Source organism: Anas platyrhynchos, chromosome 1, assembly GCF_047663525.1.
Source record: "Anas platyrhynchos isolate ZD024472 breed Pekin duck chromosome 1, IASCAAS_PekinDuck_T2T, whole genome shotgun sequence".
Classification (NCBI taxonomy): Eukaryota; Metazoa; Chordata; class Aves; order Anseriformes; family Anatidae; genus Anas; species Anas platyrhynchos.
The window spans coordinates 145,496,450-145,520,499 of record NC_092587.1 but is presented as its reverse complement, the minus strand read 5'-3'; the positions used below and the strand labels follow the sequence as shown (position 1 = coordinate 145,520,499).

General features: G+C 37.7%; 1 protein-coding gene across 4 annotated transcripts in view; it reads right to left on the bottom strand.

Annotated features, from left to right (window-relative positions):
* Positions 1-24,050, bottom strand: part of MYO16 (myosin XVI) — a 378,556-nt gene that overhangs the window by 259,289 nt on the left and 95,217 nt on the right. For 3 of the 4 annotated variants that reach the window (XM_027444352.3, XM_072031861.1, XM_027444351.3), the window contains exons 3-4: positions 5,660-5,730; positions 1,567-1,710 (exon numbers count right to left, since the gene is read on the bottom strand). In XM_027444352.3, the coding sequence (XP_027300153.2) occupies positions 1,567-1,710; positions 5,660-5,730 (215 nt within the window). Of the gene's footprint in view, positions 1-1,566; positions 1,711-3,611; positions 3,699-5,659; positions 5,731-24,050 lie in introns of those variants that run through there. The other variant, XM_027444360.3, reaches the window with a different exon arrangement.

Below are 24,050 nucleotides of genomic sequence, written 5' to 3'. Positions count from 1 at the left end.
CTGCAGCCTAAGACCATGACCCTCCTCACTGCAGCTTCCTTTCAGGTAGTTGTAGAGAGCAACAAGGTCTCTCCTCAACCTCCTCTTCTCTAGGCTAAACTTTAGTTCCTTCAGTTGTTCCTCATATGTCTTGTTTTCTAGTCCTTTCACTAGTTTTGTTATTCTTCTCTGAATGTATTCCAGCAGCTCAATTTCCTTCTTTGTGGCAAAGAGGACCAAAGATTTCCTGAACAGCACTGCCAGCAGATCAAGGCACTGGTGAAAGCTCAGAACTGGTGAGGTACCGATTGCAGACTTCTCAGTACATGAAAGTCATGGACATGCTGGAGTTAGTCCTGCAAAAGGTCACAAAGATGATGAAGGGACTGGAGCATCTGTCCCACAAGGAGAGCCTGAGTAAACTGGGACTCTCCAGTCTTGAGAAGGGAAGACTCGGGGATATTATCAGTATGTATAAAAACTTGAGGGGGAGGTAGAGAAGATGGAGCCATTGGATTCTCAGTGCTTAGTAAAAGAACAAAAGGTAATAGACACAAACCAAAATACAGGAAATTCTGTTTAAACCTAAGAAAAAATGTGTTTTTGTTTTTTTCTGTGCAGATGGTCAAACACAGGAGTGAGTTGCCTATATTGGTGTCTTACTGGACATGGTCCTGGGCAAGCTGCTGTAGCTGGCCCTCCTCTGAGCAGGAGGGTTGGACTAGACACTTGCCCAAAGTGATTCCATGAAAGCTATTATCAAGTATACAGTCTTTCAAAAACATTTCTCATTTAACTTTACCTGTAACATTGAAATACCATTATGAGTATACTAAGAAATGCTGATCTAATTGCAGTGACCTATTAAGAACACACAAATTTTTTAATTATGCAGATAGATTAGAAAACTAAGTCAGACTGTGGATTAAGCATTACTGCTTTAAAGGGCAATATAAAATGAACCAGGACAAACAGCTGCATTAATATCCTGAAGTCAAACTAAAGGTTGCAATCCTAGGAATGGAAGCACAACAAGAACAAAGCTGTTTTCTACAAAGGCTGAATGTCATATCTATTACTACATTTGGTATACTCTGCTTCAAAAAGTCAAAGTTGTTTAGATAAATATGAAATTGGCCTCTTTTTGATCATGTCCACAAACAGTTCTTTATGAATACTGAGTGTAATTGAGTGGATATTTGCTTTTAAGAAGGAGTTTTTGATAAGATTGTCTGCCAACTCAGCCCTTAACAGAAAGTGACAAGGAGAAGAGAAAAGAAATTATCTGAATATCCCATTTGGGACTGAGTGCTTATCAGAGATATAAGCTCCTGACTAGAGGGAGGAGATAGGGAAGACTTGACATGACATTCATAATGAATTCTTGTTAAAAAACTGAAAATATAGGCCTTGCTATACACCACCTAAAAATCCTGATCACCAAAATAATGTCAAGAGCATAACACATAAAATATATGCTTTCACTGACATGATTAGTAATATACTGCATTTACACAGCAGTTTCAGACTGCATGTTATATTCTGTCTCCTTTTCAAGCACACAACGCATTGGATTGCTTTACTTACTAGCAGCAGCAGCAGGACAATATCTGGATTATCACATGCACAGGCTACATGCATTGATGTCCAAAAATCCTCATCTTGATGATTTACATTTACTCCTCTGTCAATTAGAATTTCTGCAGCAAAGGCATTATCGTAGCGAGCACACTAGAAGAAAGAAAAACAGATTAGAGATGGTGTTTCACCGAGCATACAACTGAATTTATTACATACTTTTTTTTTTCTCTCCATTTGACATTTAAATTTAGCAGATGACACACAGTTAAACTGCTGTGTTTGTAGGGGACAACAGCTGATGAATCTATAGAAATAGTTCTGTGGAGACAACAAGTTCCATGTGTATGATTCAAAGAATCCCTTATTCCCTGTGAAAAAGTGTTAAATAAAATCTGCTGAAAGCTACAGCGAAGATGAGATTCCCTTTCAGTTCAGTACTGTCATTCCAAATCAGTGCACAGGCACTGAATGAACACATTGTGAGTGGTAGGGTGTAAGTATATGCACACCCACACACGCATATGTCCACAAATACACGAACTCCTGCCTTTTATGCAGATTGTAGCAGCAATACACGCCTCTCTGTACCCACTCCTGTCTCCAATCCACTAACTATAGCAATTCCTGTTCAAGCCTCTCTGACAGACACATACGCTACACACTATGAGTGTGTTTGGGGGCTGTGTAGGTATGTGTATGTGTGCAGGCGTGTGTGTTTGTACACTTTGTTTCATTTTGAGGATGGAGATCACTATTTTTAGCAGAGAAGAATAAATTGGCATAGCCACTGTTTTGAGCTTACTACTCTCATCACACCTCTGACCCCATGTGCTTGTGGATAATACTTCAAAGGACAACCAGAGCACCTAAGTTAACATCCTCAGTCTAGCCTTGCATATAATCTCAGTGACTCTTTAAGTAGGGATCCCTTCTCCTTCACCACTGGAGAGAGGCTACAGAGAGCCTAAGTTTCTATATTAGGTACTCAGACATTTTGAATACCAACTTTAATAACTATGCCTCATGCAATATTTAAGGCTGTGTAATATTTCCCTCTTCTGGAAACCACACATATATGCTAAGAGCACAAATATAGTGAAATTTACAGGCCATATGCAAGGGAGGGTGAAATAACTATGCTGTTATGTCTGTAACTCATGGGGAACCACAACAAGGCATCCTGTTTGCTCATCAGTATTAATCTGGCATGAAAGCCAGGACACTGGAGGAAAAGGGGAAGATGGAAATATGCCCAGCTGGATTCCACTGTGAAGTCAAGACATAGCTGAGATACTCAGATGAACATGGGAATTGCATATACTTCTGGGTTCATGAATATAGACATAATGTAGATACTTTAGAAGACGGAAATTAAACTCTAGGATGCTAACATCCAGTCCTGCATTAAGTGATTTTCACACATACTGACAAATTAAAAACAGAAATTAAATTCTGAAGTAATGTATTTCCTTTAGCTTGTAACTTAACTCTACAGATACTTTTGTTTCACTGCATCATTCATTGTATCAGCAGTAAAACTTAAATTGAGTTGTTCTATGTTCAACTTTTAGCAAATCAGTGATAAGACATTTTATAATACAGATCAACATAATCTCATACCAATCACATTTTCAAGGCATTGTTAAGCAAATAAAAATAATTTTAAAAAATCCAGAGAGCTTCTGTACAAAGCAATTCTCAGACATCACTGAGCCATTTTGTGTATTATTAATAGATAAGATCCTTTTGTAGAGAGCCTTATGTTGCCAGTTTTAAAACAGCCTTAGATTTGTAGCAGCAATATAATTCCTGCTGCCCCTCAATCCTTGTTTAATGGCAGTTGTGAAGCAATTGGGCAATATCCATCAAAGTTGCAGAAGAAAATTGGCACTCATATACTTAGTTTCTGGCATGGGTTGGGCAATTGCCTGTGTGAATTGATACACCATTACTGAGCTTCCCACTAAATGCAACTCAGATAAGAACTAACTTTTCTGGTACTTCTCCTCTCATGGATTCTAATGAACGCCTTTGAAGATCCCATGGCCTACCTGAGATTTAAGCATATTGGAATACTGCCTACAGAGATAGCAACAGAATCCATATGAATCAGAATCCATTTTTTTTAGAAACATATCACATTCTGGAAGATAAGACAAGTGGAAGAAGAAAAAGGAATTATATCGTGAATCAGTTTTTAAGTGAAACATGCAGATAAATATATTTTCCATTCATTCTGGAGTAAAAACTTTTGTCCCGTAAATGAAAAGAGTAAGCACTGATCAGGCTCCCCTTTCTCTAAAGTAACTTACATGGAAATATAGTGATAAAACTGGTACATATAATGGATCTGAGTGAGGTTCAAAAATACATTAAAGATGTATGCACAATTACTATTTTGAGTTCTCACAGAAAAGTAAAATTCACTAATCTATTTTCCTGCATTATCACTCTCCCCTCCTACTGTACTGCTCCCAAGTCAGGGTCAAAACCAGCTTTCACTGACATCAGGTTTGCATCTGTCTCAGATAGGACTGTCATTTTCCTGTAAATGAATTCTGAGTACTTATAAGTAACACTGACTAAACTGGGGCAGCAGGTTACACACAGATCTCTACTGTGCTTTTCTTGCTGCAGGAAGCTTTCTGTCCTTTTGAAGCACTTGTGCCTGTGAAGCAGCAGGCACCAGTGGAGAGATACTGAGCATGCCAGTGTTACAGGGTATGATGCAGATGATCAAGAAACCTGAAAAGTCACAGTTCACTAAAATCTGCAGTTAAAAAGTGCGTAGCAGTTGAACTAGACAAAGGAACCTAAAATCCTTAAAGGATGCATCTTTCTTTCATTCTAAAATGTCAATAGGACACATCACATCAGCTACACTGAAGATACGGGTTGTCTCCTGGGGCTTTCAACACAGGATAAGATTTAGGATGTCTCAGTTTGGGAATCCTAAAGATAACATCTCGTATGGGCTGCATTTTTAGAGTGTGATTGAGAACCTTTTGCAGAAGGCAAAGAGTTGGAAGACAGAAAAGAGAACTTCTGTTGTCTCTGTTTCACCTCATTATTACACCTATCTACGCCTCTGTTTCCCAAAATCTTTGTAAGCAGCACAGCCACAGAAGATGAAGAGCACAAATTCATTACACAAGGAAAATGCTATATCTTGCAAGAGTATGGCTGCAGGTATGCTGTACCCCAGTAACATTACAGGATCCATTTTCATCAAGAAAATGTTTTATTTTGTGTACATACTATGAGAAACTTAATCCAATGGATCTAAAATGAAACACTCTGCCAGCAAACTTTTAAGTAGATGCTCTTTTATGCCCTTGTATTTCTGAAGTCAAATTTATTTCAGCAGCATTGTGAAACAAAGTCGAATTCAAATATCTTAAAATAGTTACACATTGTAAAGAAAGCACATTTGCAATTGAAGCTCCACAGATCAAAGTAAAGTATAATCAGACTTAAGATCCTACTTATGATGAGTTTTGACACTGGCTTCAGCAAAGCTGAAATTTTTCCCCTACAGTTTTGTCTGTCTGGCAGTCCTTCTCCCACATGCCCTTACATGTTGCTTCTCTTTTGGTTATTGCACACAGTTTTCCTTCTATCATCTTCTCTTTTCTACTTAATCCAAATGGCTAGGCAAAAAAATGATAAACTAAATGCTGACAATCTGTTCAATATCTATGTGTAGAAAATTTGAGCAAGAAATATGCACAGAAACAAAAGGAAAATGTCGCATCACAGTGTTTTTCGTATAGGATCTGTGAATCTTTGAACCATATAATTCCATATTCAGAATCCAGCAGTATTTCCTTTGTTCTTATTTACTGTGCAGATAATTCGTAAATAAAATGTTTAATTCTACACTGTTGGTTACCATTCATATGACATGATCCATCCTTTCATAAGCAATTTGAAAATGACCACTTATTTCACAGGCATAGCTGGATGCCATCATAATGACTGTGGGGGACAGTGTAGATAAAACATTGCTAAGCCTTTCTTGTTAATATGTCCAATCTGCTACTCTGTATCCCACCATATTTATCCACGGTTACTAACACTAATCTTCCATCACTCTTACCAGATGGAGCAAGGAGCCTCCTGAGGAAACAAGCATGTGAGGATCAGCACCATCCTTCAACAGTCGTAACACTGAAATATCAAAGAAAAGAGGAACAAGAATTAATGCAGCAATGGAGCCAATTCTGAGCTGTTAATAGCCTGATTCTTCATCATCTTCATTAACAGATTTAATAATATATGCAAACCTCTGAGATAACATTTGCAAAACTATCATGTCAGCATTTCCCATCTCATCTATTTTAACGACTAGGCCTGGAAGCAAAGGACCTTTGATAACGATGTTAAATATGAACAGTATCAAGGACTTCTCAAGAGGCCAGATGAGCGTGTTAGTTCTATACATAGGAGAGGGGAGGGGCAAGACCCTCTCTCAAGGTCAAAATCACAGTCAACTGGTTTTATTTGACTTTGCAGAGCTCCCATGGGACCTGCTGGCTTTTTCAGTAAATAATTGAAAATAGCGTTCACAACTTATATCACTCAAAATTAATCATCATACCATAGCTAAATGATCTGCACTCAATTTAACCTTTACAGTGCATTGTCAGATCACCGACACAGCATAATTCTTAAAATGATATTCAGAGCCTAACTCCTCTCCCATTTACACGTATCAGCCTCCCTTTTGAAATGAAAACACGCTTATAAATGCAAGGAAAAAAAAAAAAAAACAACCCTGCATGTTAATGCTCACTCAAGTGTGAAAATTCAGCACTTTTCCCCAATAGTCTTTACTGCCTTTATAACCTTTTCACTTGCAATTAAAGCATTTACTAACTCATGCTACTGGTGCTCATTCCTGGAGCAGGATGGTGCTGTGACACTGCCAGACGTTATTAGGGGAACTCACCCCTGCACTGCAACCCTTTCTTCACTAAACTCGTATGAAAAGCCCTTCTAAAAGGCCTCCATCTAGGAGACTAACTGCTTATATTGTTCACTGTATAAGAACACAGCTCATTCTGCCCCCATCATCTGGAAATCCTGTTTTAAATTGCTTTTTAAAAGTCCTGGATGGAGTTGTGCAAAGGTCTGCAAAGCACTGAGCACCCCAGAACTCTGAGCTACTGCAACCTCTTGATGATCATAAACTGGTCTCAAGGCTGTCCTCCTAACTTCTGTAAGAAGAAGACAATATGCACCACTTCTTCCTTATCTATGCATTTTTGTGTGTGTTTTCTTTCTCTGGAGAATGTCTTCTAACTCCATTTTCGCTGTATATTTAAATTTCTTACTGCATTCAAACATTCACCTGACCTACTTGAAAGGGGTCATTTTTCTTTTCAGATACTGTCAATTTGCATAAGCAATGTCTTCTGAAAAGGATGAATTATTTTTGATCAGGTGTCCTAGAAATATTCTGGACAAGAAAGAAAAATTGCCAAATGGTCATAAGCCTGTAAAATTGAAGTGAAAACAGACAAGGAAAGACTTGGCTTCATCATTACTAACTGCTTCACACATAGTAAACACAGTGGTATATTGGGCAAATATTTATACTAGCTATACAAATCCATTTAATCATCTGCTCATGTTTAAACTTTGAAAATCAAACATCAATCCAAACCACTGTACAAATTCACACTTTACAAATACCTCTGTGGTATCCATATCACCTCACCTAAGTTTTCATTTCAGTTAATTTATATGACTCTGAAAGACTTCATGTTCTGGCAAATGCCACTTTGAAAGCTAACTACAATTAGAAGCCATCATTGTCTCCAGCTCGTCCATTAAAAGTAGAAGTGGAACAGTAAGTAACCTGGAATAAATGAACAGTACAACAACTGCCAAGAGAGATGAAAAGCACCAAAGGAGAGAGGGAGGGTGGAGAAATATTTACAAATTTTCATAACCTCAAGAAAAATGAATGAATGAATGACAAAAAGCAATGGATTTTTCTGCTCTCAGACACAGAAATTCAATACTAAAGTACAAAATTGTCCTCATCCAGACAGAGTCCATTAAAAATAATCTTCAAAACTAAGTTCCTTCCTTCTTTTGCCTAAATTGCTGACCGCATAAGGAGATGCTTCTTCTACCTCAGGATTAAGTATTTAATACCTTCTTTGGAATCCTCCCTCCTTAAATAGGTGTGCAACTATATCATCTGCAGGAGTTGGTATTTTCAGTGTTCATGTGCTATTAACATTTCTTTAGCAAGCTAGAAAATACAAATTCCATATCACAAAGCATTTCTTAAGGCCCCAAATGTAATTTCTTTCTGCCAATCTGATCAGGATTTCATCTGAACAAATTAATACTCATTCTCCTTCCTCTGTCCCTCCTTTTCAGCAGGGAAAAGATAAATTCCACCCATTTTAGTTTCTTAACCCCTTAATAGCAGTGGTTTTGTGTAGCATTCTTTCTTATGGGCTCTGTGTGTTGGTTAGAAATGTGAACTATGGCTTGGTTCCACCCACAGAGATATGGAAATTAAGGCAGATAGTCCTCAAAGGTGTGATTTGCAGGAATTATTAAACTACTGAAATTCTGCTCTCAAGGAGACTTTAACTGATGACTTCGGTGGGAGTGCATCATTCACTGAAAATAGCACTTATAAGGTATAGTCTCATGGGGGGAAGGTCTGGTCTTCACTGCATTGACAGCTCTTCCCACCTATGCAGCTGCATACTCAACTGCACCAGTATTTTTAATTTATTTTTTTTTTGTGCTGATGTGCTCCATCAGCACATGTACAGAGGATACAAATGCATAAATCAGGTAGAGGCAGAGAAAGCACACTGCATTTTGGTAGCAGCACACTCTTATATTGGCTAAGGGTGATAACAAAAATGTATTTTTAGTCTGTGTTTTCGCAAGATGTGATGAGCTGAATAAAGAGACAACCAAAAGGCCTTGTTCCCTTCCCCCATTCACAAAAAAACATATGCATCATTTACCTCTGCCTACGTCTGCCTCTGGGAACTGGCTCAAAAGACAGAAAATGATTCCAGCAAAAATAAAGTTCAAAATTTCTTGTTGGGTCATTGAGATTAAATCACTCATTAAAAGTTTGGGGAGCACCAAAAATGTTCTTTGGGTAGGTCTCTCTAAGCAAATACAGAGGATGAAGACCTTTCCTGTCTGGCAGGAGCAGGGCACACAAGAAGGTCAGAGGATTGGGAAACTGCATCTCTAAAAATACTACACATGAATTTCATTTGTAGCCTAAAATAGTAACTAAGTGACACAAAAACAATTTGGCTACTTGTGTATAAAAAAAAATATGGACAATTTATTGATTCTCTTCCCTCCATAAAGCCACCAAAGACTTGGTTCTTGTAGAACATCTTCCATGCAAAAGGAAATAAAACCTTTCCAGACCCACTCAGCAATACCTTGCTGTCGAAATCAAAAAATGACAGACCTTTTCTAGATCTGAGATTGAAATTCATAATAATTAATCTTTGCTTTGTTTTCCCTCCCAGAAAAATAAATAAAAAGATTACATCACAAAGAATTGATACATAAACTGCAAGCTTGAAGTAGAATATTAAATAATTATGACCATAAACAAATCATCAAGTCATATTAAAAAAAATCAGGGTAAGTGGATAAAAGCTCTCTTCTCAGTTTTCTTTGTCTGACTTATTTTCCCGCATTATTAAATGTAGTTTTATCAGTGCTTCAGGAAATTCACATCACAAAGATTACCAGGGCAGGATATGCAAACTCTTCTTTCAACTGGGCAACAGTCTTTGTTTTGAATTAGGATTATGTGCTATGTCCCTCTGCATATAACGCAAGTAAAAAACATCCCTCTTTCCTTGATTTTTTTTTTCCTTGAATTTACCCCCCATCCTGTAAAACACAATAAAAAAGCAATCAAAGAAAAGGCCACAAACAAAATTCCCCTCCCCAGCATACAGTTCACTTAGGTCATTCACTGAAGACTCTACAAGCCAAGAGGAAAATCTTCACTTTATGTTCAATTTTTCCTTTTGATAGAACTACTCTAGTTACTGCTAGTAAGTTTTGATAAATTGCCCTAATGAGGACAAAAAGATACACACAGACATGCACACAGCTAAATTCCAGAAATGCTATATCTCTCTTAATTAGTGCAATTTTTTAGGTAGTTTCCAAGGGATTTCTTTTAAAACTTGTTTAATCTTTCATGGAAGAGAAGTCCTCATACAAGATGAGGAGACTGAAAATGGGCATTAACACGAAAAGCTGACAGTTACTTGAAAAAATAAAAATAAAATGAGAGTAAAATTTTCAGGAAACTCTCAAGCACTTCCTTGGTGTGTCTAAAGAGGTCCATCCATTCCTCCAACATCTTTCAGATTTGACATGCAAAATTATCAGCTACTTGTAGTAGAACTAATACAATCTTTCACAAACCATACTATTTAATAAAGAAAAAATAAAGAAAGCACTGAAGTGATAAAGTCAGTCTCTCTGTGGTAAAAAAAAAAAAAAAAAAAAAAGATAACAGGGTAGCTTTTTACATATGCTTTATGCTACAACTGTAACTGGATGACTCCAATGAGCTGAACAGCTTTCCACAATTCATTGACTGAATTACGACTTACTGTGTAGCCCTATAGTCCAGTAAAGACAGCATTGCCATGCCTGTTACCAGCCACAAGCCTCGTACTAGCTTTGCATATGGGACTTCAGCTGTAAGGCTTACTTTGTCTGTGCTTGTCTTGGCTTATTTGGAGAGTTGTTCTAGCTTTTTGAGCTGTTACAGCAATTGGCTAATGACCAGTGACAACTAGTCAATGTCCTAGTTTTAACTTTGAAGACCTGTGCCATGCAGGGTGTAGTGTTAATAATTTTGATATATATGATAATAGTACTTATGCTGTGCTATGTCTAATAGCTGTTCTACCATGTAAAACAGTCTGTGACCTTACGTGCTAGAGACTACAGGAATACAGGTCTGAAGTGACAGCAGAGTCTTGCAGATGATTTCAGACAACCCAGGACTATCAACAGCTCACCAGTGGTCACCTGCTGATGGTAATGCAAACTTCAGAGCTAGGCAAACCCAGTTTTATTTGTAACAGAAAAGACAAAAAAATGTCCAATATATATAAAACTTATAATTGGCCTTTTGCTGTGTATTGCTATATATTCAATAGAGTACCAGTAGATGTTTCTAGCAATTGTTCCTCTGGGAGTAGCAGCTAGATAGTGTGACCTTTGTTAACATTTACTTCTGTTCTCTTCAGTTTAGCAGGGATTACTCTAGCTGGAAGGCTTTACTTGTTCATTATGTGAGGAACTGTGGCTTACTTTAGAAGCCTAAGACCATGCTGTTGCTCAAATGGATTATTCTACTCTCCTCCTGCCTCAGGCTGCATGTTTCTGCCACCTCCCTTGTGCTGGCACAAGATAAAGATTAGTTTTCAACTAGACCAACTATCTGGGGATGTAGCAATAGCTACAAACAGGCAGAATGGCACAGCCACCACTTTCAGCAACAGCTGAAAGCAGTTCTGGCATACGCTGACCATGAACCCGTGTAACTGGACAACAGAAGTGATGCTGAACCACAAAGAATAGAATACTTCTGTTGTCAGTTAAGGAAGGGCCATATATTGCCCTTTACTCACTCCATAATCAGACTGCTTGTCCAATACTTGTATCTTGAACTCTGTATGCCACTTTCACGCCTCTGTAGCACACCTCTCTCATTCCAGTTGTATTTTCAGCTTGTACCACAAGTAGCTTTGAGAAACCTGTTGGATGACTCAGCTGCATAAGAGATTAACTGATGAACACCAATATCTGGTATGTTATTCTTAATCAGAACAGCAAATGAAATCAAGCAAGATCACAGAATCACAGAATCACAGGATTTCTAGGTTGGAAGAGACCTCAAGATCATCGAGTCCAACCTCTAACCTAACACTAACAGTCCCCACTAAACCATATCCCTAAGCTCTACATCTAAACGTCTTTTAAAGACCTCCAGGGATGGTGACTCCACCACTTCCCGGGGGGCAGCCCGTTCCAATGTCTAACAACCCTTTCAGTAAAGAAGTTCTTCCTAACATCCAACCTAAAACTCCCCTGGCGCAACTTTAGCCCATTCCTCCTCATCCTGTCACCAGTCACATGGGAGAACAGGCCAACCCCCACCTCGCTACAGCCTCCTTTAAGGTATCTGTAGAGAGCAATATGGTCGCCCCTGATGTCACCATTTTTTGGTGAATGCATTCTTGCATTCAACAACACTTCCTTTTCCCATCATAAGGTAAAAACAAAATTTTAAAATTTAAGAACAATTATTTGTAGATTTAATCATTCTTTTAATTCTGCTTGTTTGCCAAACAAATACATTTACAGTAGCAATACTTTTACTACATAACTAGTGAGACAGCTGATGCTTTCAAAGCAAGCCCTACCCATTGGGATACAATGCTTATTCAGAGAAGTCATGCCCTTAATGTGCTTTTCAAACCACTGATTCATAATCCTACTGCTTTTTCCACTCTTAAAATATTTCCAGTAACCACTGGCAACATCTGTCAAAATTGTTCAAACCTCAATGTACTTCTCATTTTCTGAAGAACCCTTGCAACTCAATTCCCACCTTTGCTACATGAAAACAGATTATAAAGAAAATACACACACCATTTGGACAACTAAGTGTTACCCCATTCACAGAATGCAGAAATGAAGGGAGGAAAAAGACATTTTCCACAGTGGCTGAATTTGAGAACCTTAGTCTTATCCAACCTATTACCTTCCTCTGTTTAAACACAGCATTAATGAGGATGGGGCTGATGCTTCCATCCTCCCTGGCAGGCTCTTTGTAATTTATAATTTTTTTCAGGCAGCCAGGAATCTGATTACCACGGCCCCAAAGCAACATAACCATTGATTCTTTGTTGAACTTAAAAGCATGATGTGAATTGTCAGGCTGATCCAAGAGCTCCATTCAACAGAGCATTACCTTTAAAAGGAAGAAACCAAAACACCAATGAAAGACTGACAAAAGTAGTCCTACATCCTCAGATGACCTCTCTTCCAGCTTTAATGTTAGGCCCATATCAAAATGTGTCAGATTTTTCCCAAGCTCTGTTACTGGAGAAATCAATCAGCCCCCAAGCTTGGGTGCAGTTCAGCACCTCAATCACTGCACTATGGGAATGAACTGTAAGCAACAGAGATAAGCACATGACAAGACAGCTCCCTTCCTTTCTTCACCATAATTCCACCAGGACTTGTACCCTCAACTACTATATGTCCATGCCTAGGTGTCCAGCAATGCTAACAGCTTCCTACCAACACAAGTCGCTCTGGAGGTCAAGGACACATCCCTCCTGTTATCTGAGGTACCTTGAACTGGAAAACCACATAAAAATAACAGTTTTGTCTCTTGGCCCCCAGACACCAAGTCAAATTCAAATGAGATCCATGAGGAGTTCCCTCAGTGGGACAGATATTTCTGTTGCAATAGACATAGCCAGAATAATTCATCTTTACACTCTACCATTATTTAGTAACTGCTAACTTGGAAACTTCAGACAAACTCCCCCTCTTTCATTTCATTTTGTCTACGCAAAATTTAATGGAGCTTGTGCCTCCACTGGAAAATATTAAGGACAGAAATCAAATGGCATAAAAAATCTAGTGGGTACTCAAGCACAGTAATACAAATTAATCTCCTAGGGCAGCAGTCAAATATGACATGCCATGAGTTAAGTGGTAGAATGGCACACAAAGCATCTCTTCTGAAAAGACAGATATTCACATGGAAGAGCAGCATGGACTCAGATCATTTCAGAGGAACAAGATTTAAAAACACGTAGGTCGTACTACCTAACATCTACATGTGATTTCTTCTCTCTCTCAGTTCCCCTTTTTTGGAAGATATTTACTCCTAAAGTCTTGTGTTTTTTTCTTCTTTTTTTTTTCTTCTTTTTTTTCTTCACAATATTCAACTCCTTCCTGCTTCATAGTTACACTTTCAAATTCAAAAATTCAAATACATCATTTACATACAAGAACTTGTGTAGACAATATCTATGTTTATGCCCACAGTGAGAAGGAAAAACAGTGATTACAGTAATTTAGAGAAGACTGGAAGTAGCCATTCACTTGCATGGCTCAAAGATATTTCTGTAAGGGGACGCACTCCAGAGTACTAGGTAATGGAGGTCATCCCTTGTTTTGCCTCTATTTTTGAATTAACTCTTCCAGAGCTAGAGGTCTAGAAAGGTCGCAAGGGGCAAACTGCTGTGGTAAGGTCTCACTTGTTTGTATAGCTGTGATTTTACCTCAGTGTAACTAAAACTTCTGTATGCATTACAGAGCTGTTGCTAAAATGATTCACATCCCCTCACAAAATAACACACGCTTAGCTAAAAATATTGCTTCTATCATCATAGCTGATAGCACAGTAGGGTTTTTGCCAGCATAGCTATTTCCCAGGTCAAAACAGCTGTGTCATCAAAAGCTGGTAGCACAGACCTGAACAAATTCTGAATTTCTATTAGTGAGGTAAAGTTACAATAAAAACAAAGCTTTTTTTTTTTTTTTTTTAAAAAAAAAAAAAAGAAAATTAACCTTAGGGGAAAGTAGTTGATCACATAGTAAACTTAAATAAGACTCTTTACAAAGTTTTCACTTCAAACTACCTATTGTGAATTATGTATTTCAAAGTAAAATAAATAAATGAAGAACCTAATATATTAGCACTTCTTATCTCCTGCATTCTATACACATATTTTATCTGTGTTCTATGTGTGGGTTTTTCTCCTGAGAAAGGTGACTAAAAAAAACATCAAGAACATCATCAACATGCTAAAGTCAGTTATTACAAGCGCTTACAGCCTACTGGATGTACCTGAGAAATACCTGTCAATTTAAAAGCTTATAAAAGTACTGGTGTAATTTTTAGACCAACTCTTCTCCTACCGAGATACCCAATTGTACAATGTTTGCAGACTTGAATAAAAGTTTCAGATCCTTACAATATTTTACTAAATATGCTAAATTTATTTCAGACTTTTCAAGTTTCCAATTATATGGTCATTAAAAGCAAAATGTTAAAACACACATCAGCAAAATAACTCATTCTGTGGGCAGTAGCTTTGAAAACCATTGCCATTGTATGCTTTTCCCTAATGTAACAGTGAAAGTTGAAGAATTTGCATACAACACAAATTTTCTGCTGAATAAACTGTATGCTGCTGCATTTTCACCCATCATTTATGTTGATCCTACACCAGCATTACTTAATTGGCATAAATCAAATTACCCCTGACCTGCATTCCACATGAAGTGAGACTCAGTCCCTCTTTTAACTCTCATACCATGCAGAGCAAGTTTATGCCAGCTGGTTTAGAAGCAGTGTAAGCAAGTCATTACGATTCCTATTAGAGATCTTCAAGGATAACAGTCTATTATCCTGCTTAGCAGCTGCTAAATGGTGCTAATTACCAGCTGTGGACCACTGGCTGTTAGATTCTGTATGTATATAGTGGAACTACCAGGGTGTGCAAAAGGAAGCAAACTTAAACCAGAACAAACTTTGGACATTAGCAAGCTATACATTAATCCAAAACAGTCACATGTGTGGCATGTGAACAACCAGCTATGATGGAAATGCCGGGTTCCAGGAATATCTCACGACTTGACATACTTTCCTTAGGCACCCCTTTTCCCAGGATATAGCCTGGGACAGCATACGCCATTGAAATGAGTTGCTTCACTTCTGTTGGTCTCTCCATTGATGCCCTCCTGCCTCTGACCCTGTGTAGCAGTGGGGCACGTCCCTCTGCCATGAGCTGGAAGGAGGGCTTAAGCTAGCTGAAGGCTAACCTTAGGAAAGGTGGTTTCCAGCTGGTTTAGCTCCCTGAACTGGCTCACATCAAGATGAGCTTAAAGGAAGGAACACAAAAGGACAGGACAGAACCAGAGGACAGAAAGGAGAGCAACCTGTGATAACCTCAATTTTACCTTAATTTTAATCAGTTAGAAACGTACTTTGCAAGTGTCACTTAGTATCACCTGTGATGCCAGTACATAGCTAACTCTGTTTTGTGTGAAAGAGATAAAATACGCACTTTGAAAAAAGGGCAAGATGACCCGGGTCTTTTAGGTGTCTCCAAGTTAATCATGAAAAATTATTAACTGAGGAACTGCTAATCAGGAAGACCATTGTGTTGACATTCTCAAGGGAAACGTGCTCGTGAATATGTCAGTAACCAATGCAATGTGAATAGTTGCCTGAAGAACAAAGATTAGGCATATTCTAATGAGATCCTCATAATAATAGTGAAAAATCATGCCCCTAGGTTGGGAGACCTAGGGACCCCTTCCTCTCTGATGATGAGCAGAGTGATTGTGTCATGTCAGCAGTGTGCTAATTAGCTAACCAATCTGAGGCGAGGGGACTGTACAAACATGTGAATGTATTGATAAGGCACTGTATAAAGAGCAGTGTGGAAGGTCCTAAAGGTACCAGTTTTATGGGAAACCACCTGGTACCTAGACTGCGCAACTCTGAAATAAACAATATCTCAACCTAGCAGGTGGATCGCACACCGGGTAATGAATCCAAACTCTTTATCAGACTACATATATATCTGTAGGCTACTCTCAAAATTATGTCACAGTGCCTCCAAGATGCTTGCATATTCCATTTCCTTTCTTTGCATCCACACATCAGCTGTGACAACAGGGAGGTCACTCAGTTCAGACAGTTGACACCGAATGTAACTGTTGATTTTGGGGGATGGTACACTCTTCTGGATCAGTTTGCTCAATTGGTTTCCTCTGCAGTCACACTAACTGATACAAAGAGCATGCAGCAAGAGCTCTGGTAGGAATGGGATCAAAAAATATGAATGAAAATTTATGAATCAGAAATATAAACACATAGTACTGGCATAGAGGTATACCAGCATAAGCAAAACATTTTATTTATATCATTTGATTCACTATTGAGAAATGCACTGAACTCAGAGAACAACTCCCTACTGATGTAACTACACCCCTGTGGGAGTGAGCCGCACAATTCAATTCAAACAGTGTGACTGGAATGATACAATTTTTATTTTTATTTTTTTTTTACACAAATTATGACACAGGAAGCCACTACAGGGTGTAGTCAACACAATATTTCCCTGAACTTGCAATATACAGGCAACTATACCTGAGGATGTTTACGTAAACAAAAAATACACAACAGATGAATTTTAAAAGGCATCATTTGAAGTGTTCCAAATAAGGAATACCGTGTATCATTTGGCAGACATCATTCTTGGCAAAAAAATTTTCTCCATCATCTAAATCCAATCTATATTTTTCTTTTATTTTATTTATAGCTATCTTGTTGTATTTACCAACTCTAACCTAATTCCTTCCCAAATTTGGTGTTTATATCTTGCAGATAGCTTGTAGATTAATATGGCTATAAACTGATTCCCCTGAAGATCATCTGTGTTCTAACTTTCATTAAGTAGGTGTTGGAAAAAGCCCACTAGATCATTGTGTACTGTCATTAACAATGCTTGCAGTCATCATTTGAGATAGCTCTCACATTTCTGCTCACAAATTCCATCCATCAGCCTAGTTCTTCTTTGTTTCTTTTTCCTCTCCAAACTTTCCATTCTCTTTCAAATCATTTTCAGTGATAGAATGCCAACTCATGAAGATGTTTCTATGAGAGTACACCTGAAGTCAATTCCTGCACCCCAAAATCAATACCACACTCCTTACTGCTACTTTTCACTTAAAGAATTTATATCCAGTTTGAATAACAACATTGCATGTTGCACGCTATACCCCACCAGCCCAGGCCCCCAACATCAGCCCTGGGGCAATCAGCCCCTGCCCCACCAAGGCCAGGCTCCAGCTCCACAGAGCCCAGCCCTGCCTGGCCATGAGACCCAAGAGCTGGGCCCAGCCTCAGGCCCAATTCCCAGCCTGTCTCCATCCCCAGGGAGGTGCCCCGTGACCCCAGCTGTGCTCTTCCTGGCTGGGGTGGTGGGACAGGTCTTTGTGTCAGGCCCTGCCCTGCCAGCCCAGGTAGTTCTCCATGCTGCCACTGTCCCAGACCACGTGGAACTGCTGGGCCTCGCAGTGCCCTTATAGCATTTACATATATCTCATTAAATTCAAACAAACTGCCACCTCCAGAAAAGATTTCCAATCCCACCCAAACTTGATGACAAACTTCCATAGGTTTCATGGAAGCAAAATCACATCCTTGCTCCTTTACATTTGCACTTTCAATGTCCACATAATCAAATTTTTCTGATCTTCTATTTTTTTACTGTTTTCTTCTTTGTCCTTATTACCTATATAGGTCATTTTTAGCACATTACAATTTATGTGCTATGAAATATTGTCTGACTGAGGTACAGTTTCCTGTAGGGCAAATTTCAATCTATATTTTTCTATCTAAATCTCTCTCTTTCAAATTTCAGTCTGTCACTTTCAGTCTATTGATACCAGTATCCTTTTTTAGACATCTCAGAGATAGTCTAGAAATGTGAAGTGCCTTGAATAATACTGTTCTACAGATATAGTCACTCTCCTCATAATATTTACAGAGTTTTTAAATGGAGAGAAGTTGAATGTTGGCATATATATGCCACACTATTTTTATTTTTCAGTAACATCAGCATTCAATCACAGTCCTATACAATTTACCATAACAACTGAGAGCATCATACAACTTTTTAGTAGTTCTTTTCAGCTTTACCCTCACCTCTCAATTTAGTTTCCATTAGATGTGCAAAGCCCAACAACTCCTTGCACATAGGAACAGCATGAGACATAACCTCCTGTAGAAAATGGAAATGATATAACATCTGATGTAATAACTTGTATCATTCTGAATAAATGTACTTACAGGATTCTTAGGGAGAAGTTTAAAAACAAAAATCCAATGTTCATTCCATATAGGAACTGAGTGAAGTTCAGATGGCAATTACTAAAAGGCATACTGTGACAGCTGGTGCCCTCTTATAGGATGTCTCCTTAGTAGACTACAAAACAAAGCAGCAGTTCAAATTTCACACAGATGCTTCCAGCTTTAAAACTGCAAGTCATATTTTCCATACTCTCAATGAGTAAATGTGGAAGTCTAGAAAAAACTACCACTATGTGCCAACAATAGTAGTGATTTCTAAAATCTGGAGCAGAGATCGAGCACAATGATTCAGTGCTGCAGCTGTCATGCTTGCCTTTTGAATCGGAATGTAATCAAAATCCGTAACAGTGCATGGTGTGAGAAATTACCTCCTGAAACCATCTCGTTGTTTCCCACGTAAAGTCACAATATATCACGTACAGTCTACAATGTACTATAGAATCATTGGTAAGGAACAAGGTAAGGCAGCATGTAGCCTTAGGTTGACTGTGAATTCTAACTTGAACTGTTTACATATGCTTAAAATCATTGCTTAAATCAGGGCATTTAGAAATATCACCAATTTCATCTTAACTACTCACTTTCCCACCTCCATTCTTGGATGAAATTCACATAGAAAAACAAGCTAAATTACTCATTCCCTTAGATGCATTGATTGTACTCTTGCAAGCTTCAGTTCCTCCACTGTAATAACCTGTTACTGTGATGGCTGCAAATAACAATAATCAAGAAAAATCAGTTGTCTTTTCATTATGCCTTATAACCCTTTTATTCTTTTCTCTCATAGTTACAAAGCTTGTTCACTGTCAACTTGAAGTGCAAAAGGTTTTAACAGCTAAAGCCCTGTACACCAAGTTAAGATGATACCTCAGTGTACTGAGAAAAAAGAATTCTCCAATTCATGTGTCAGAGAATAGAAAGATGACTGAAATAATAAGTAGTATATATACTTTGTGTTCAGAATTTTTATTGGGTAAGGAAACCACTACATGCTGTACAGGTAAACCTGGCACTACCTATAATATATTTGTGTTTGACCACAAACGGTACTGCAATTCAGACAAAAGATCTGAGTAACAGAAAAAGCTCAAAGAGACAGGGCTTAGCAATGTTTTCTTTTTATTATTTTTTTTTTGTAACTATTATTATCACCATTACTCTTTTGCATTAAGTGATTCTGGCTGTATTCATTTTGTTATACCTTCAGAGCTTCTCAGGGAAGCAACTCCACTATTTCCCAAAATCTCCAAAGAAATTGCACTTGTGCTGTTTTTCACTACACTTATTTAGCTGGTTGACTTTTCTCATCCTCAGAAAACCTATGAGAAGTAAATTTAGGGTTCACATTTAAATGCTGAGAAAGCATTTGGACAACACTCTTAGGTGCATGGGTTAATTCTTAGGTTGCCCTGTGTGGAATTAAGAGTTCACCTCAATGATCCTCATGGGTCTCTACCAACTCAGGATATTCTATAATTCTAAAACCTCCAAACAAACGTTCTTCTCAATCTGACAGTTCGTATGATAAACTGAAGTCTGTACATTGTAGGCACCGAAAATAAGGTCTCTTCGCACACTTATGCTTAAGTTTTCCATCAGATCAATACTCTTCCAGTGTAACAATGTCAGTCTATACCCTGTTGGAAAAGCCTTCTAAAATTAAATTGAAAAATTGAAAACATTTTAAAGGAAAACATGATTTATTTTTCTTTTTAAGAATTATATTATCACTGTAAAGGTCTGTTCTTTAGGGGGAAAAAAAAAAAAAAAAGGAAAGAAAGGAAAAGGTTTTTCACTACTGATTTCTGTAGTTTTCCAGCTTAACTCCTATGATAGGAAAACACCTTAAGGTAAGTGTTATTGAAAGATGAATACAGAAAAGTTTCCCCTTTGGACCAAAATATTATTGGAAATCAATCTGAAGTACAAAAAATACATTGAAGTGGAAATCAACAGCAAATTGTATAGAAAAGCTTTTCTTCTTGCTGTGATTTTATTTCACAAGTATAGACAAGGGTCTTCTGCCTAATCACAGCAATCTTTCTTTTTTATCAGTGTGACTTCTAACAGTACATGGAATGGGAATGCTGCCTACTCGTAGCCTTACATCCCATTGCATAATGCTGGAAAATCAACTTTAGATCCCCTTTGAAATTATTAGGAAAAATGCCAGATGCCAAATTGTTGTTTGTTAATGGCTTAACAATCATTTATTGGCATCACAGTGAATTTGTCACTGATTAACCTTGGTGTTTCTTGCTTCTTTTGGGTGCCAAAGCATGTTCAAGTGGAAAACTTTTTATTATTACATTGAAAGAAAGATATAATGGAGAAAAACACCAGCATGAGAATATAAATGAGCTTGATAGGTTTAAACTGAAAAAGTACAGATAGATGTCTCTAAAGGTTATCAGTTCAGACCATATTATATTCTTAAAAATCTGGCCGCTTGTGTAGAGGTAATAATCTTACTAATAGTTTTTCTTAACATTTAATTCATTAACCCTTCTGAATTACATCCTCATTATGCAAAGTCATGATTAATTTACATGCTGACTTGTCCCATTGAAGAAAAGCTTTGCACCACAGTCTACCAAAAGAAATATTTGAAAATTTTGGAAAAGTATTTAAAATTAAATAAATAATATTCTTAGTTGAATTTGTGCATTTTTTGACAAATGTTTCATCATAAATACTATGTTTTACAGTTGCAATTGAGGCAATTAATAAATCCATGATTTCTTTTAATCAAATGTGTTCTTGTTTGGATTTATAGTGTTCAAGAACAGACCTGTCTGCCTGAAAAGTAGTCATTTCAATGCTTACATTCTAGAAATCCATTGTTCAAGGAAAAAAAAAAAAAAGAGTTTCTAGAAACTCTGTATAATAATAATAATAATAATAATAGTTACTCTCTTCAAAGAGGTGGTCCACAAATCCTTCAGGGTGAACTTCAAAACATCCAAAACTGTCATTTGGAAATTGCTAAATTCAAATCTGTATCTCGATCTTGACTTATTCAGAGCTTAAAGATGTGGAACAGGACTGCAAATAGCCTAGTAAATAGTCATATTTTCACAAGAAATAAGGAGATCTCATTCCTTTCAGAACACAGGTAGTAGCAGAGATGATGACAACATCAACAGTTTCGGACAAGGCCTTACTATGCAATGAACTTTCTACAGTTTATTATACAGTAAGCAAGACCACCCAGGTTCAATTTGTCTCTCAGTCAGGAGGTTTCAAGGTCCTGTCCCCAGGAGAAAGCCCGGTCAGGTTGGACACTGCTTGAGAGACTGGAGGTGTGGGGCATGGGAGAGGAGAGGAGAGAAAAGGTGGAAGAGAGAAGGTGGCAGAGAGAAGTGCACAGACCCGAAACAGCACTCAAAGCAACAGTGACCTGCAGGCTAGCATAAAAGTGTGGGTGACAGCTTCAATCTCACTTTCATGGAGACAAGGAGGATACCACAACTCCATCTGATGATAAAATAGATAAATTACATTTGGCATGAACGCCCCTAACATATCAGCTCAAGAGGACCCAATATGGAGGGACGCTTTGTGTCTAGTTCCCTACAGCTATGAGGCAGAGGGACAGCTGTTCAGCTCAGAGTAGTTTGGGGCATGTGTGAAAAACAAAAACTGCAACTGAAACAGCCTAGGGAGCTTTCAGGACTGAAAGAAAAGTAGCTGGTAAATGAACGCACTCCCAAGATTAGGCAGTCCACAGGGAGAATGAAAAGGCTAGATAAATCTACCCCATCAAGTCTATCATTTGTTTTTATGATACATTACATTTTTTTCTATAAGCTTTATTTATTCTAATTAAATATATGCTGCATATCAGGAATCTTACATATCTTTATCAAACAAAACATAGCTTAACATTCAGTTCTCATCTCAGCTTTACCAAATTACTTAAAATGTAAACACACGGGCCAAAAAAACAAAAAGCACATATGGAATCCTGCAGGAATTCAAATGTATTCAAATTTCATCTCACTGTGATTTTATGATTGCTTTTGAAATGGGCTGCTTTAATTACTTAACATCTGTTACCCAATAACTAAAGGCATTGTTTCCCTGCGTCATAACAAAAAACTGCCCTGTGTTGCTGAATTCAGCACACATGGAGCTAAACAAGGATAAAAACCATGCTGAACCTACAGGATTGAAAGTTCACTGCGGTTTGAAATGTGCCCTTACCTTCTGGGTCTTTGAAACATCTTTTTCATCAATGGCTAGATTGAGACGTTGATTGATGCTTCATTTTTCTATATGCCAAACTGATTAAATCATTGGCAACTTGACCAACAGTCAGTAGTGTTAGTCTCTTCTGAAGTTACAGAACTATGAGTTCCCTATATGGAAGGCAGATATTTGTCTGACTTGTCGATGTATTCATTTACAGTAAGCCGTTTTCTTTCTTTACAAGACCTCCAACTGGGCAAAAATTTATGCACTTCATTAATTTCATATGCACTGAATAGTCCCTCAACTTTACTATTCATTGTCTAGTGTTCAAGTCTCTTCAGGATTAGGCAATAAATATTAAATTGCATAAATTATCATAGATATGTATTGTGATGTTTTCTAAAATAGTTCCTAGTAAATCAACATTTGTCGATAGCCACTTCTAGATTGTCATCTAATTCACAAATTCATCCTCTGATTCAAAGGAAACTAACTGTAAAATAAAAAATAACCCTGTATGGGCAGAACCCCTTGTTATTACATATATATATATATATATATAGTGGACTCCACTTGCTATTCCAGTAGGGGGGAGAGGGGAAGAAGTTTGGATGAAGTTTAGAATGAGAGTAATTGGTTGGAATGATGGAGCCAGAATTCATTGGTGAAAGGCAGAGGGTTTCCCAAAAGTGAATGTAAAACTCGTGAGTGCAGGCAGAGAGCTATGAAAAGCCACTCTGATTACACAGCCTAATCCTGATTCACCAACTGCATTTACAAGTCTCATCTTTATGTTCTTGGTGTAATATATGTAAAACACAGCTATATATGTAGTAAAACACTCCATGCATTTAATATTTCTCATAATATCACTTAGACAATTTTACCCTGTCTCTTCAGAAGGCTGTAGCTGAGACAAATAGTATACAAAAGAAATGCTAATGTAAGCACCTTTGGGAGAAGAAGGGAATGAAAGAAGTTGATATTAAATATTAATCATAAGAAGAGCACGTTATTTTAATTTGCGATGGCATAGAAGACTAATCTAAACTTTCACACAGAGGTCCTTTTCTCATCAAGAGTCATCTTTTTAACTTATGATGTAGTTAAATTAAGCCAAATTTAAGGGAACTCTGACTTAATGATACTCAATTTGGTAGATTTAACACACCTATTTTTCACTTCTTTCCTAAAGCTTAAGAACAACCATAACAATATGTTTTATTAAAGTCTTTCAGTAAATTTGTTATCACAGAATGGTTTGGATTTGAAGAAGCATTACTGGACCTCACCAATGCATATGAACTCATGAAAGAGGTCAAGATCGGAGGCAGTCTGGGCTGCA